The sequence below is a fragment of the Danio rerio genome, chromosome 10 (genome assembly GCF_049306965.1).
Source record: "Danio rerio strain Tuebingen ecotype United States chromosome 10, GRCz12tu, whole genome shotgun sequence".
Classification (NCBI taxonomy): domain Eukaryota; kingdom Metazoa; phylum Chordata; class Actinopteri; order Cypriniformes; family Danionidae; genus Danio; species Danio rerio.
The window spans coordinates 8,205,001-8,217,500 of record NC_133185.1 but is presented as its reverse complement, the minus strand read 5'-3'; the positions used below and the strand labels follow the sequence as shown (position 1 = coordinate 8,217,500).

Genomic DNA, 12,500 nt, shown 5'->3' with positions numbered 1-12,500 from the left:
ATTCATATTTTACAATTGGCTACAAAACAAACAACTCTTATCCAATGACTTTCCAAATTAACTGAACTTGTCTAGTTCACTTAATTAGCCTAGTTAACCAGGGGTGTCCAAACTCGGTCCTGGAGGGCTGGCGTCCTGCAGAGTTTAGCTCCAACTTGCATCAACACAGCTTCAAGGATGTTTCTAGAATGCCTTGTAAGAGCTTGATTAGCTAGCCCAGGGGTCAGTTCTTCGTACCTCGCTTAAATTATCCAAGATGATTTGGCAGAACCTGGATCTTTTCATCTCGATAACTGATCTCTCGCTAATTTGGTTCTTTAAACCAAAGTTCTCGAGTCAGATTAGAATGTCTGGATGAACTGATCTGAGATCGCTGCGTGCATTGTGAAGGACAGATCTATCGATCCTCAAGATCATGATCAGCAATGCAACGATTGGCTGACGGCACATCAACGTAATGACATCATCTGATTAATATTCAATTATCCATGTGAGCAAAATTACATCAAATGAGCAGTAAACGGTTTGTTAAATATGACACGCAATAACCTTCCACATTTGTTGTGAGCTGCAGGCTTTACACTGTCATGTGTCAAGAGTATTCATCATGTATTTCAATGCATATCGGTGTATTTAGTTCTACATTGGGAAAAGATTTTCTTTATTATGGTAGCCGTTTTTTTAATCGGTGTAAAGAATAACTGGATGTTTACAAAAGCATTTTGATATTGAAAAAAGCGTCTGCAACTTTTGTGAAGCATCAAATCACTGGCATATTAACAATCAAAACATGTTTATGACTGCATATGTATTATTGCTTTTTAAAAAAATCACATATTGTGCATTTTATTATACACAAATTGTTCTAAAGCGATCTAAACATGTTATATCAATAAGTTTTCTCTTTGCACCACCTGGTGGCAGTCTTTGTACTTTCATTTCAGGGGTGCAGATTGCAAGTTTTATTTATATATATATATATATATTTATATATATATATATATATATATATATATATATATATATATATATATTTTTTTTTTTTTTTTTTTTTTACTTGTGTGTGTGTGTTTGTGTGTGTGTGTGTGTGTGTGTGTGTGTGTGTGTGTGTGTATGTATGTATATATATATATATATATATATATATATGTATGTATGTATGTATGTATGTATGTATGTATGTATGTATGTATGTATGTATGTATGTGTGTATATATATATATATATATATATATATATATATATATATATATATATATATATATATATATATATATATAGTTAAAAATAGTTACTATTTTCCCAAGTGTATATAACTAAGAAAATATAGTGAAAATAAGAAAATAAGAAAATAAGTAAGAAAATATCAGCATTTGTTACATACTTTCAGTATTTTCTTTGCATGAACTGAGCTGATCTAATCCTGTTTATATGAATTAAGCCTGCTGCAGAGCAGTTTTGATCTACCAGAACTGTTGCTATGACAGCTCGGATCAGCTTTGAAGAACGAAACGATCCTGGATCGTGTCAAATCGTCAACATTCAAATCCAGCTAACTGAGTAATCCACGTATGAAGAACGGACCCCAGGGGCCTCATGTATCAATGCTGCGTACGCACAAAAACTTTGCGTACGCCAGGTTTCACGCTCAGAATCGCTCACGTTTGGATTTACTAACAATGAACTGAAAGTGGGAATGTGCGCAGCTTCACGGCAGCTTTTTGGCTGGCATACGCACATTTTTTGTGCGTGTCTGTTTTATTTCCATTGGCGACTCCTAGAGGCAGTTGTGTTAAATTCCTCTCTACAAAGTGTCTGAGCCTTGCAATGGCAGCTGTATGAGACGGGTTCATCTAGCAGGTATATAAGGTTTCCATACCATACATTTGACCAGCTAAACATTAAAGCACAATTTGCAGCGGTCGCCTGTTTTCCCAATGTAATCTGAGCGATCTACTGCACGCTCATTGCTATAAAGACACTATCTGAAGATGAATTTGCATGCGTGAATCAGAAACATTTCCATTCAATAAATGTGCAAATAAAATTGATGCACAAACTTATTAATGATTCCTACTTGTCTTTCTCGTGATAAATAGTTGGCAAAATCTGATATGTAGCGGGGGAAAAAAGAAGAAAGAATTCATCAGACGCTGGATTCGACCCAAGTTCATGCTCGAACGTGTCAAAACATGTTGATATGCGTCTTACGAGCTGCGCCACTGAGACTGTTAAGAGTACTGCAACATTTTACACCTATAAATCACACTATTTCTTTTTTAATTCACTCAGTGCGATGTTCTGACCCAACTGTGTTAACCGCATCAGCTAAACTCTCGCACTCTATTTTTTTCTTTTGTTGTTTATTCCGGAGAACAAACTTGCAAATAACACCGCTTTTCTTCGGTCTACCTCCGAAAGCAGCACCACCAATTCACATTCTGTTCAAAGTTTCTCTTTATGCTTGCTTTTGCCATTGCTTTTTCGTTGGGTTTTGCCAAAGTAGAGTCATTAGCATATTCATATGGGGGGGGAGGCAGGGAGGGGTTTTGTGCTCGTGCATGTTGCGCTCAGTTTCACGTTCATTCGGATGTACAAAAGAATATGCGTGGGATTCGCCGTACACAATGTTTCATACATCTGAATTTTTTTCTGCGTACGCACATTTACAGCTTTGTGCGTACGCAATGTTTTAGTATGATTTCCACGCAAGTCTTCGTACATGAGGCCCCAGGTGTGTCTGATTGGGGTTGGAACTAAACTTTGAAAGACACCAGCCCTCCAGGACCGAGTCATCCTTGCTTTAAGCTCTAAACTTTTACTTTAAGCTCAATACCAATATCTTGCAAAATAAGTAGTTAAAAATTATTTCATGTCATCATAGCAAAGAGAAAGGAAATGAGTTATAAAATCTATTATGTTATTTTCTGCAGCAATTTTACAGCATAATATTAAATTCAAGTCTGTTTATGCATCTCTAAAGCCGTGGGCTACTCTTACTGGCAAAGATGTAATAACAAAAGGCTATTGGCTGTTTTTTAAAAGGGGGAGGAGCTACTATACATCTTGTCCTGTCATGTTTCAGTTCAGTTACTGCACACATCAAACAAAACTGCCCATTTTAAAGCACTTTGTGGTACATTTGCAATTAAAGCATCTAAGCAACCTTATAACAACACCCAATACAATTTTAGCCATGATATTCACTGCTGTAATTAGTGATGTAGAGTGTGTTTTAAGTTTTATTATTTTTATTATTTTGCTGTCTTTTTCAGGATGGCCTGATCCAGCAGTGTGGAGAGACCATGAAGGAGAATGTAAATGTGAAGACCGTGTGCAGCTATTATAACTCGGCCACCATGTACGGCTTGGACTCCGTCATGAAGAAGTCAGTAATCCCTTCAGAGTTTCATAATTCTTTAACACACTTGACACTTTACTGAGGCTGTTGCATGTTGCAGATGTTTAGAGTGGCTCCTCAATAACCTGATGACGCATCAGAATGTGGAGCTAATGAAGGAGCTCGGGTACAGTACTAATATATACATCTGTCTCTGACCTCATATGAAGTGTCTGGTGTTTAGAAATGGTTGATCTCATTGAATATCTGTGTGTAGGGGAGACATTATGGAGCAACTCATTCAGTCCTCTGATCTGTTTGTAATGCAAGTAGAGATGGATGTTTACACGGCACTGAAGAAGGTAGGAGATGGGATGTGATTATAATAAATTCTCTAAGAAAAACATTTGAATATAACCTGCTTAATGCTCATAAATTTTCAATGCTGTTTCAGAAGCAGAAATGTTTTTAAGTGTTGTTTTTTTTTCATTTTGATTAAAGGAAGAATTCAAGAATAGTTTTTGTATTGTTGGTGATATTTTAAAATGTTTAAATGATTTAAGTAACATGTTTGCTTATTTCATGCATTTAATGGTGCTATGGGGCTTTTAATGAGATGTATTTATATGTTTTATTACGGCTACCAAAATAAAAATAATCTAATTATTTTGTCATTTAAATAAAATTGATTATTTAAAATACTTCCTTTGCTACAATTAAAACTTTTATTTTGTATGATTTAAAAATTATATATATATAAATATTAGGCATGGGCCGGTATAGGTTTCTGTGATGGTATGATAACCTTGGATAAAAATATCACTGCATCGCGGTATTGTGTTTACTGCTGTAGAATAATTTCTTTTTAAATATCTGAGTTAGAAACAACAACGTTTTCCCACATTTAACATAATATGTTACATTTTAGGAAACATTTATTATATTTTGGATCAGAAAACATGTCAGGCTACATAATTAAAATAAACCATCAACTTCTACTATATTTAATAGCTTCAAAAACACAGATTTCCTTACAACACATAAAAAACACTGAAAAAACCCTCTACATATACCTTAGAAACTGTATAACAAAACATTTTTGTTGTTTTAATACCTTGACCTTTCCGAACCGCTGTTAACCGGTAATCATCTATGTATATACAGTTGAGGTCAGAATTATTAGCCCCCCCCCCTTGAATTTATTTATCTTTTTAAAATATTTCCCAAATTATGCTTAACAGAACAATGAAATTTTCATAGTATGTCTGATAATTTTTTTTTCTTTTGGAGAAAGTCTTATTTGTTTTATTTTGGCTAGAATAAAAGCAGTTTTTAAATTTTTAAACAACCTTTTAAGGACAAAATTATTAGCCCCTTTAAACTATATATTTTTTTGATAGTCTAAAGAACAAACCATGGTTATACAATAACCTGCCTAATTACCCTAACCTGTCTAGTTAATCTAATTAACCTAGTTAAGCCTGTAAATGTCACTTTAAGCTGTATAAAAGTGTCTTGAAAACTATCTAGTAAAAAATTATGTACTGTCATCATGAAAAAGATAAAATAAATCAATTATTAAAAAATATTATGTTTAAAAATGTGTTGAAAAAAATCTCTCCATTAAACAGAAATTAGGGAAAAAAATAAAAAGGAAGCCAATAATTCAGGGTGGCTAATAATTCTGACTTCAACTGTATATATGTATATGTCTGTATATATTAGTGTGTGCGTGCGTGCGTGCGTGCGTGCGTGCGTGCGTGCGTGCGTGTGTGCGTGTTTGTGTGTGTGTGTAACATTGATATGGATGATTGACAAGAAAGTCCATCTGCATAAATTATACAAAATAAAAGAAACTAAAAACTAAAAAATTAAAAAATTTAATAAAAAGCATTTTTTGAGTTATGATGGAATCTAACAGTATTGGGTTACAGAAATCCAACAACTAAATGTAAAATAACATTGTAAAGCCTTCATTCTATAAATTAACTAACACAATCTTCATTAAAGTGATAAACTTTACAACTTCCTATGCCCAGATGGATTTCATGGGCACAGGCTTTAATATCCCTATTAGGTTATGATTGAACTCTAGTGCAGGGGTTTTCAAAGTGTGAGGCGCGCCTCCCCTGGGGGGCGCCAGAGCATGTCAGGGGAGGCGCTGGAAAAAAATATTATATAATAAAAATATAATTATTAAGTTTAATTATTATATGTATTGTTATTATATTTACACGTTTTAATTAAACAAAGCTAAAAAAATAATACGTCAAAAATAAGAAAACCTTTTTTACCCAGAAGGCTATAGCTGTAAATTCGCTTCTGTTTGGCAAGCCTGCCAATACAGGTATATGCCTGCTAATACAATGGATCGGTTTCTGAGACCCCCCGATTCAAAGCCTTCAAGTTCAGGGCTTAAACCCAAAAGACGACGATATGATGATCTGTATTTGAGTTTAGGATTTACATGGACAGGACCAGCTGATGAACCACGACCTTTATGTGTGGTTTGTCAAGATATTTTGGCTAATGACAGCATGAGACCCGCTAAACTTCAACTGTTTTGACTGGGATGGACAGTTCTTGGCTCTGTTCTATTCATATTGAACCATCATCCTAGTTTTAAAAACGTTATATTAAAATACTTGTTATTACTCTGTAAATAATTGCACTTTCATGCAAATGATGATAAAAGTGAATTAACAGTTTGACATCTGTCTGTGTCTTTATATATACTGTGTGTGTGTGTGTGTGTGTGTGCGTGTTTGGGAGGAGGGGGGCGCCAATGGATAAGTTGTGTCAAAAGGGAGGCCCACTGTCTTAGACTTTGAAAAACCCTGCTCTAGTGAATCCACAAGTGAGGTGTTCTGAACTGTGGTTACTAGTTAATTATAATTAACAATAATAATAATAATTGGGATTGTAGATCTTGCAGTGTAACTATTGCGGGTTTGCAAATTGTGATATCGATGTTGAAACAATACATTGTGCAGCTCTATTGTGAATAGATTTTTGAAAAATTAAACATAAGTGTATACATAAATTTATAAATACGCATTAATTGAAAAAGAATGTTTATTCATAACCTTATTTTTATTTTATTTTTTTACCAAAGATGATGACAAAAAAGATGCATCTAATATGTGTTAAGTGTGTGTATGCACAATCATGTATAATATGTAGTGACTGAGAGGTCTGTTATGAACATTAAAAGTACACTTCTTTTTTCAGTGGATGTTCTTGCAGCTCAATCCATCTTGGGACGGTCCAATAAAGCAACTTCTGCTGGATGCAGATGCCTGGCTGTGTAAAAGAAGAAGTGGTACGTTTCATATATAGAAATATACAGATGAATATATTTCTGCAATCTTCCTCTAACCGTCACTCTCATTCACAGATGCTGGAGAAGTGGAGCCATTTCTAAACACAGATGATGGAATGCCCTTCGTCCCTGTGTTCAGACACATCCGCCTGCAGTACATCATTAATGACCTGGCCTCAGCCCGCATGCTGGAACGGGACAACATCCTACCTCCCGGTCAGATTCAGAGAAATCACATTAATCCATCCATTCATTTAGATTTATTATATTCTATAATATATTTAAATATTATAATTTATATTTTATTTTTCTCTTGTGTCTCTATTCCCACCATTTTATTAACATTAATATTTAAACGTATTAATCTTCAGGTAGTAGGATCATATTTGGGTCGGTCTAGTCAATAGTATATTAGCAGCTACAGAGCAGGCGAATATAAAGACAGTAAGGCCATATCTGATTGGTCAGATTTAGATAATCTATGCATGCAACACACAAATGCTTAGCACATGAACTGAATTAAACTGATTGGACTTTTCTGCTATATGGATGTTGCATATACTATTGTAATTACGAAAATACTATATTATCTCAAAAGCGATTGTTTTCAATGCATTTTGCAGCCCTAGTTATAAAGGTGATGGTTAGTTCTAGAACAGTGGCTCTCAAACGTTTTTCATCAAGTACCACCTCAGAAAAAAGTTGTCTTTGCAAGTACCACCATAATGAGTAGTATTGAAATACAGTAGTGTATTAGGTCCAGTAAAGCAGCTAAAGCTCTGTACAGTTCAAAAAAGAGGCATATTAGTTCCTAATATTAAGAACATTTCAATTAAAATGTGCTTTTAAAAGTTAAAAATGGTAGGTTACTGTTCTTAAAAAGTAAAAAAAAAATGTTTATCAGCACCTGGACCACATAAATGTAGGCTTTATGTCATCATATTCATATATAAATCATTTTTGATAATTTATTTAAATTTATGTAGCATGTACATATGACACATTTGATTCATCGGCGTACCACTAGAAGGAAGCCCACGTACCACTAGTGGTACATGTACCACAGTTTGAGAACCACTGTTCTAGAAGCTTAGGTCAGAGGTTTAATTTATTTATATCTAACCTTTTATTTTACATGTATTATATTTAATCTGCAACCACATTGCGTTCTTTTATTGTCTGAATGTATAGGGAAAAAAGCTATTTGTGACTTGTGTAGGAGCATTTTAATGATACAATATTTTAATAGAATATATATTTTTAAATGATATTAGAGATCATTTTTATTGAGGAAATATTTTAAGGGAAATTTTTAAAAAGGTTTATCCTGGAGGGATTTTACCGTTTATTATTAATCACATTGAAACAACTTTTATCAGTGTTGGTATTTGTATATGCTGTTGATATGGCATGAATAATTAATGAATAATTAATAAGTCTGAATGTATAATTATGCAAACACACAAAAAGACTTAAAGCCAATAATATAAATCTATATTCTAAACAAATGGAAAGCAGAATGGGGTTTTTATTTAAATGCAGCTTTTAGTAGGAAGAAAATCTATTCTTTTAACTCAAGACATGATGAGTTTGTTAACACAAGATGTGAAGTTTCACAAACTGATTTCGAGAGAAGCACAAGATATGATTGATCGTGGCTGGTCTCTCATCTGTAATCATTAGTAAATCAATCAAATTAAGCCAAACTCACTATAACTAGCCAGTCCAAAACTACTTTGCTATCTTTATCTTCCTCCTTTTTTGTCTTTTACCCTGGGGAGCTCTTGAGAACTCCCTAATCTCGTACCCCCTTACATGCTCATTGACCAGGAGGGAGCCCTGGGCTCAATTATTTCCGAGCTCAGGGTTCTCTGCTGGGACAGCATGCCAAACCTGCTGTTATTATCAAGCAATATCCAAGGGCGTATTTACACTATGTACAGTTGCCTTGAACTGTGCCAAAGCACACTTGTCCATGCTACCATCTCCCCCGACGGCCTGCACTCACATTACTTTCGGGCCTGGGCACGCTTGCATCATCGATAATGCGCTGGTCAGTAATCCCTCTCGCTCAGCACAGTGTAGATTTCTTTAGTTATATTGTTTAAGTTGTTTGTGATGCGGTGACACGCAGTCAATTATTTTGCCGAACAGATTAGCCACTTTTGACGCTCATAACCAATCATAATGTCCTCGTGCTGCAGGAAACAGGAGGTTTGCTGAAGGTGCAGCTGTCGTGCAGTGAGGGGTTTACATCTTCAAAGGGGTGGTCCAGAATGTAATTTTAGGACTTGGTTGTGTTTATAAGATGCAAAGCAATGTGTGCTCATGTTTCACTTGAAGGAAATCATGTTTTTTTCATAAATCTCGCTTTGATTAAATACAGCTACTCAGCTAAGATGAAAACGACTGATATTTCCTATTTCCTCTGAAAGGCCCGCCCTCAAGTGACTCTGAATGGTCATCGTCATAATGCGCTGCGATTCGCGGATCGGCTCCACATCACGCCCATACAAGCATGCGCTTTTCTGCTGTCACAAACATCAGTCACAACAGTCAGCCAAAATGGGGTGCGGCTCCTTTAAGAGAGATCGCTATTGCATGCGTTTATGTATGTGTGTGAACGCGTGAACTTTCTGTAACAAGAGCATGTGCGCAGGACATTCTTTTTCTCTAATGCTCGGATTAAGTACTCGGATTTCTGTAATATATCGTGACAGAAGAATAAAGCACAAGATGTGGGATGAGACCTGTGTGAGCCTTGATTTATTTTTCTGCTCCTACACAAGTTAGGTGAGCTATCCTGTATTTTTTTAACTCAACGCATTACACAACGTCTTTCACATACATCTGGAATATGCAGGTGTAAGAAATTTGAATTATCAACATGTCTTTTGCGACTTCATTATCTGAGATGTAAAACGCATGGAAAAGCTGCCTAAAGAGAAACACTGCACAGTCGCACACACATAGAGAGACACGAACACGCTGGTGAATGTGTGTGTTTACAGCAGTTTGACTGATAAATATGAATTTGTAGCTAAATCATTTGCAGTGCAAAACAGCATTACCAATTGTTTACATCGTTGCTACAGCATACGGTTAACGTTAGACACTGTACATGTCATGATCGATTTTAACAAACAAAAACACTTACAGGTTGTAGCTCACAGCTTCTGTTTTGAGGAGATTTTAGCCGAATCCAGCGCTGACCTGGGAGAGATTCTTGAGCTGTTTTGTCAAATCATGCTTGCTATGTATTTTATAATTCTCTGTAACATAATTAATATTGAACTGTAAGCACTTCTGTCTTTGTGTCGTGTCCTTTGGAAACCCAAATACAGAAACAGACAAAGCTGTGTGGAGACAGCAGGGTTTGGATGCATTTTTAGCTCCATCTCTGCTATAATGTTATAGCGCCTCTGGCCACGGCCCAAAGCTGTGCAGTGTGTGTGTGCGCAGTAAACTTTTGTGATCTCACACAGGGCGGAAGTATTTTTTGTAGTCCCCAAAATTCGTTCATTGTAGGCTTTGCTAAGCTAACTTTGTAAAAACCAAGGTCTCCCTTTGCATTGAACTTTGAGCTTTTTACATTTAGAGATGCTGTTTATGTTCACACAGCTACATTACACATCAACTAAAGTTTAAAATATGATATCGTAGTAGACCACCCCTTTAATAAACTATGACAGTTTGCATTCATTGAACAGTAAGAATGATTAATTAATCTATATGAAACAGTCCCTTAAAAGTCACATCTCGCTTTCAGTTTTAAGCTCAAGCACGTTTTGCACTCACACAAAAGCGTACTGCGCCAAAGCCCAAAAGAACCGCGCTCTGACCAAGCGGCAACCTCCCGCTCTCTCTCAGGAAGCAAATACGGAAGTAACTAAAACTGCAATTCATCCGAAATTCCGCTAGTCCTGGCCGCTCCTGGCTCCAAAATAGAGCAAATTTCAATTGAGCCCACTGTTAGAATGGCCAACTTTACAGCAGAAAGAAGGTGTTTACAGCCTGGTACAAAAAAAGATTTTGGTTAATACAGGTAATATTACCCTTCATGACAACTGTGAGGGGGGTGAATTATTTTATAACTCATCCGTTTCCTTTATATTAAGTTATATTAAGTTTGCATAATTAAGGGCGTGGCCACTTGATTGACAGCTAGGTCTCGTTTGTCGCCGTCATGTCACCTCAGCTGAATCCGGCAGATTAGCCACTGAACTCGGCATATTTATCGTATTTCTGTGTTGTTTTATGTGGCTTTACACAGTCAACTGCCTTTTGGACTTGTTTCCTACAATTATTAGATGGCATGGCATGCTGAGTGCACTTAATTGTGCTCACAAACCATTCACGTGGCCTCTGTTTCCCATGTGAGTAAAGTTACATACTTATATACCATCTCTATACATGTATTCGTTTTTTTTAAGATCATTTATCGTTTTTATTTATATTTTGAGCTGTAATGCACTCCAGAATCTGACGAATTGATTAGCTGTAGGCTCTAGAACAGTCATCTGAAGCGTTGTCATACAGTGTTATGCTGGATTTCATCAATAGTCCTACATTAACTAACACAGACTATATCTGAAGTGTTTGGAAGTAATTTGCGTTTTCCTCCTGTTGAAAAACATCATAAGAACAATGTTTAGTGGCTCAATGTGTTACAGCAGTGTTTTTAAAAGTCTAAACACTTTATTGATATAGTATACAACCAAGCACAAGTGGTCAGAACACAAACGAGTCACAGGTGATAAAGTATTAAGCGTTTCTCCCAAAGTAAAGTGTGTCTGAACCAGGTCCAAGCTAAATGCCAGCAGGTGTCTGTAGCTCCGCTCACTCTCCGCCTCTTTGCCCTTGTTTGGCACCCCGCCGGGGGTGTGATGACGCGCAAACAAAATGGCGACGGTTGGCCGCGCCTACTTGTGGCTTCTTTTGCGCTCTTTAGAAACCTATGAGTGACGTCACGGATACTACGTCCATATATTTTACAGTCTATGGCTCTGACACACCTCCTCCAACCAGGCCAGGGCCGGCCAAGTGAACCGTGCCTGAGCCCGATTCAGGGAATTTTTGGAAACACAAGATTCACTTATGGACATTTACTCTGAGGTGTAGTTCCTCCAAAATGTCAATATTGCAATATCAAACAACCTGTTTAACATATACTTTTGTTATGCCCTATTTTTAACGTTATTAAAAACACTAAACCAGCGTTTTTATCTGGAGAACTTTAAAGGAATCATTTTAAAATATGAATCGTTTAAAAATAAAGGAATTTCTATTAAAAGTACATCTTCATTTAAAAAAAAAATGTTTTATGTATTTTTATGTCTTTTTTATTATAGAAACATGATATTTATAAAATGTTTGTAAATTTGGTATCATGTTACAATAATGTTGTATTAGTTAATGCATTTACTAGAACAAACTATGAACAATACTTTTATTACAGTATTTGTTCATATTGTTTAGGGTTAATTCATGAAAATACAGTTGATCGTTAGTTCACATTAATTCATGGTGGATTAACTAGTATCAATTTGGATTTTAATAATGTATTAGTAAATGTTGAACTTTGATTAATAAATGCTGTACTAGTGTCTGCGCCAATAGCCTAGTGGTTAGTGTGTCGACACATAGCACCGAGGTGCTGGCAGTGACCCGAGTTCGATTCCCGTCTTGAGGTCCTTTTTGATCCTTCCCCTATTTCTGCTCCCCACACTTTCCTGTCTCTATATCACTACTGTCCTATCAATAAAGGTAAAAACCCCTTAAAAATAATTATTAAAAATAAATAAATAAATGCTGTACAAGTATTGTACATAATTTGTA

At 35.8% G+C, this 12,500-nt stretch overlaps 1 protein-coding gene across 1 annotated transcript in view; it reads left to right on the top strand.

The window, feature by feature from the left end:
• Positions 1 to 12,500, top strand: part of gmcl1 (germ cell-less, spermatogenesis associated) — a 29,904-nt gene that overhangs the window by 10,941 nt on the left and 6,463 nt on the right. Inside the window, 5 exon segments of the mRNA NM_207050.1 lie at positions 3,276 to 3,388; positions 3,462 to 3,527; positions 3,618 to 3,702; positions 6,572 to 6,662; positions 6,738 to 6,878. Coding sequence (NP_996933.1) covers positions 3,276 to 3,388; positions 3,462 to 3,527; positions 3,618 to 3,702; positions 6,572 to 6,662; positions 6,738 to 6,878 — 496 coding nt within the window.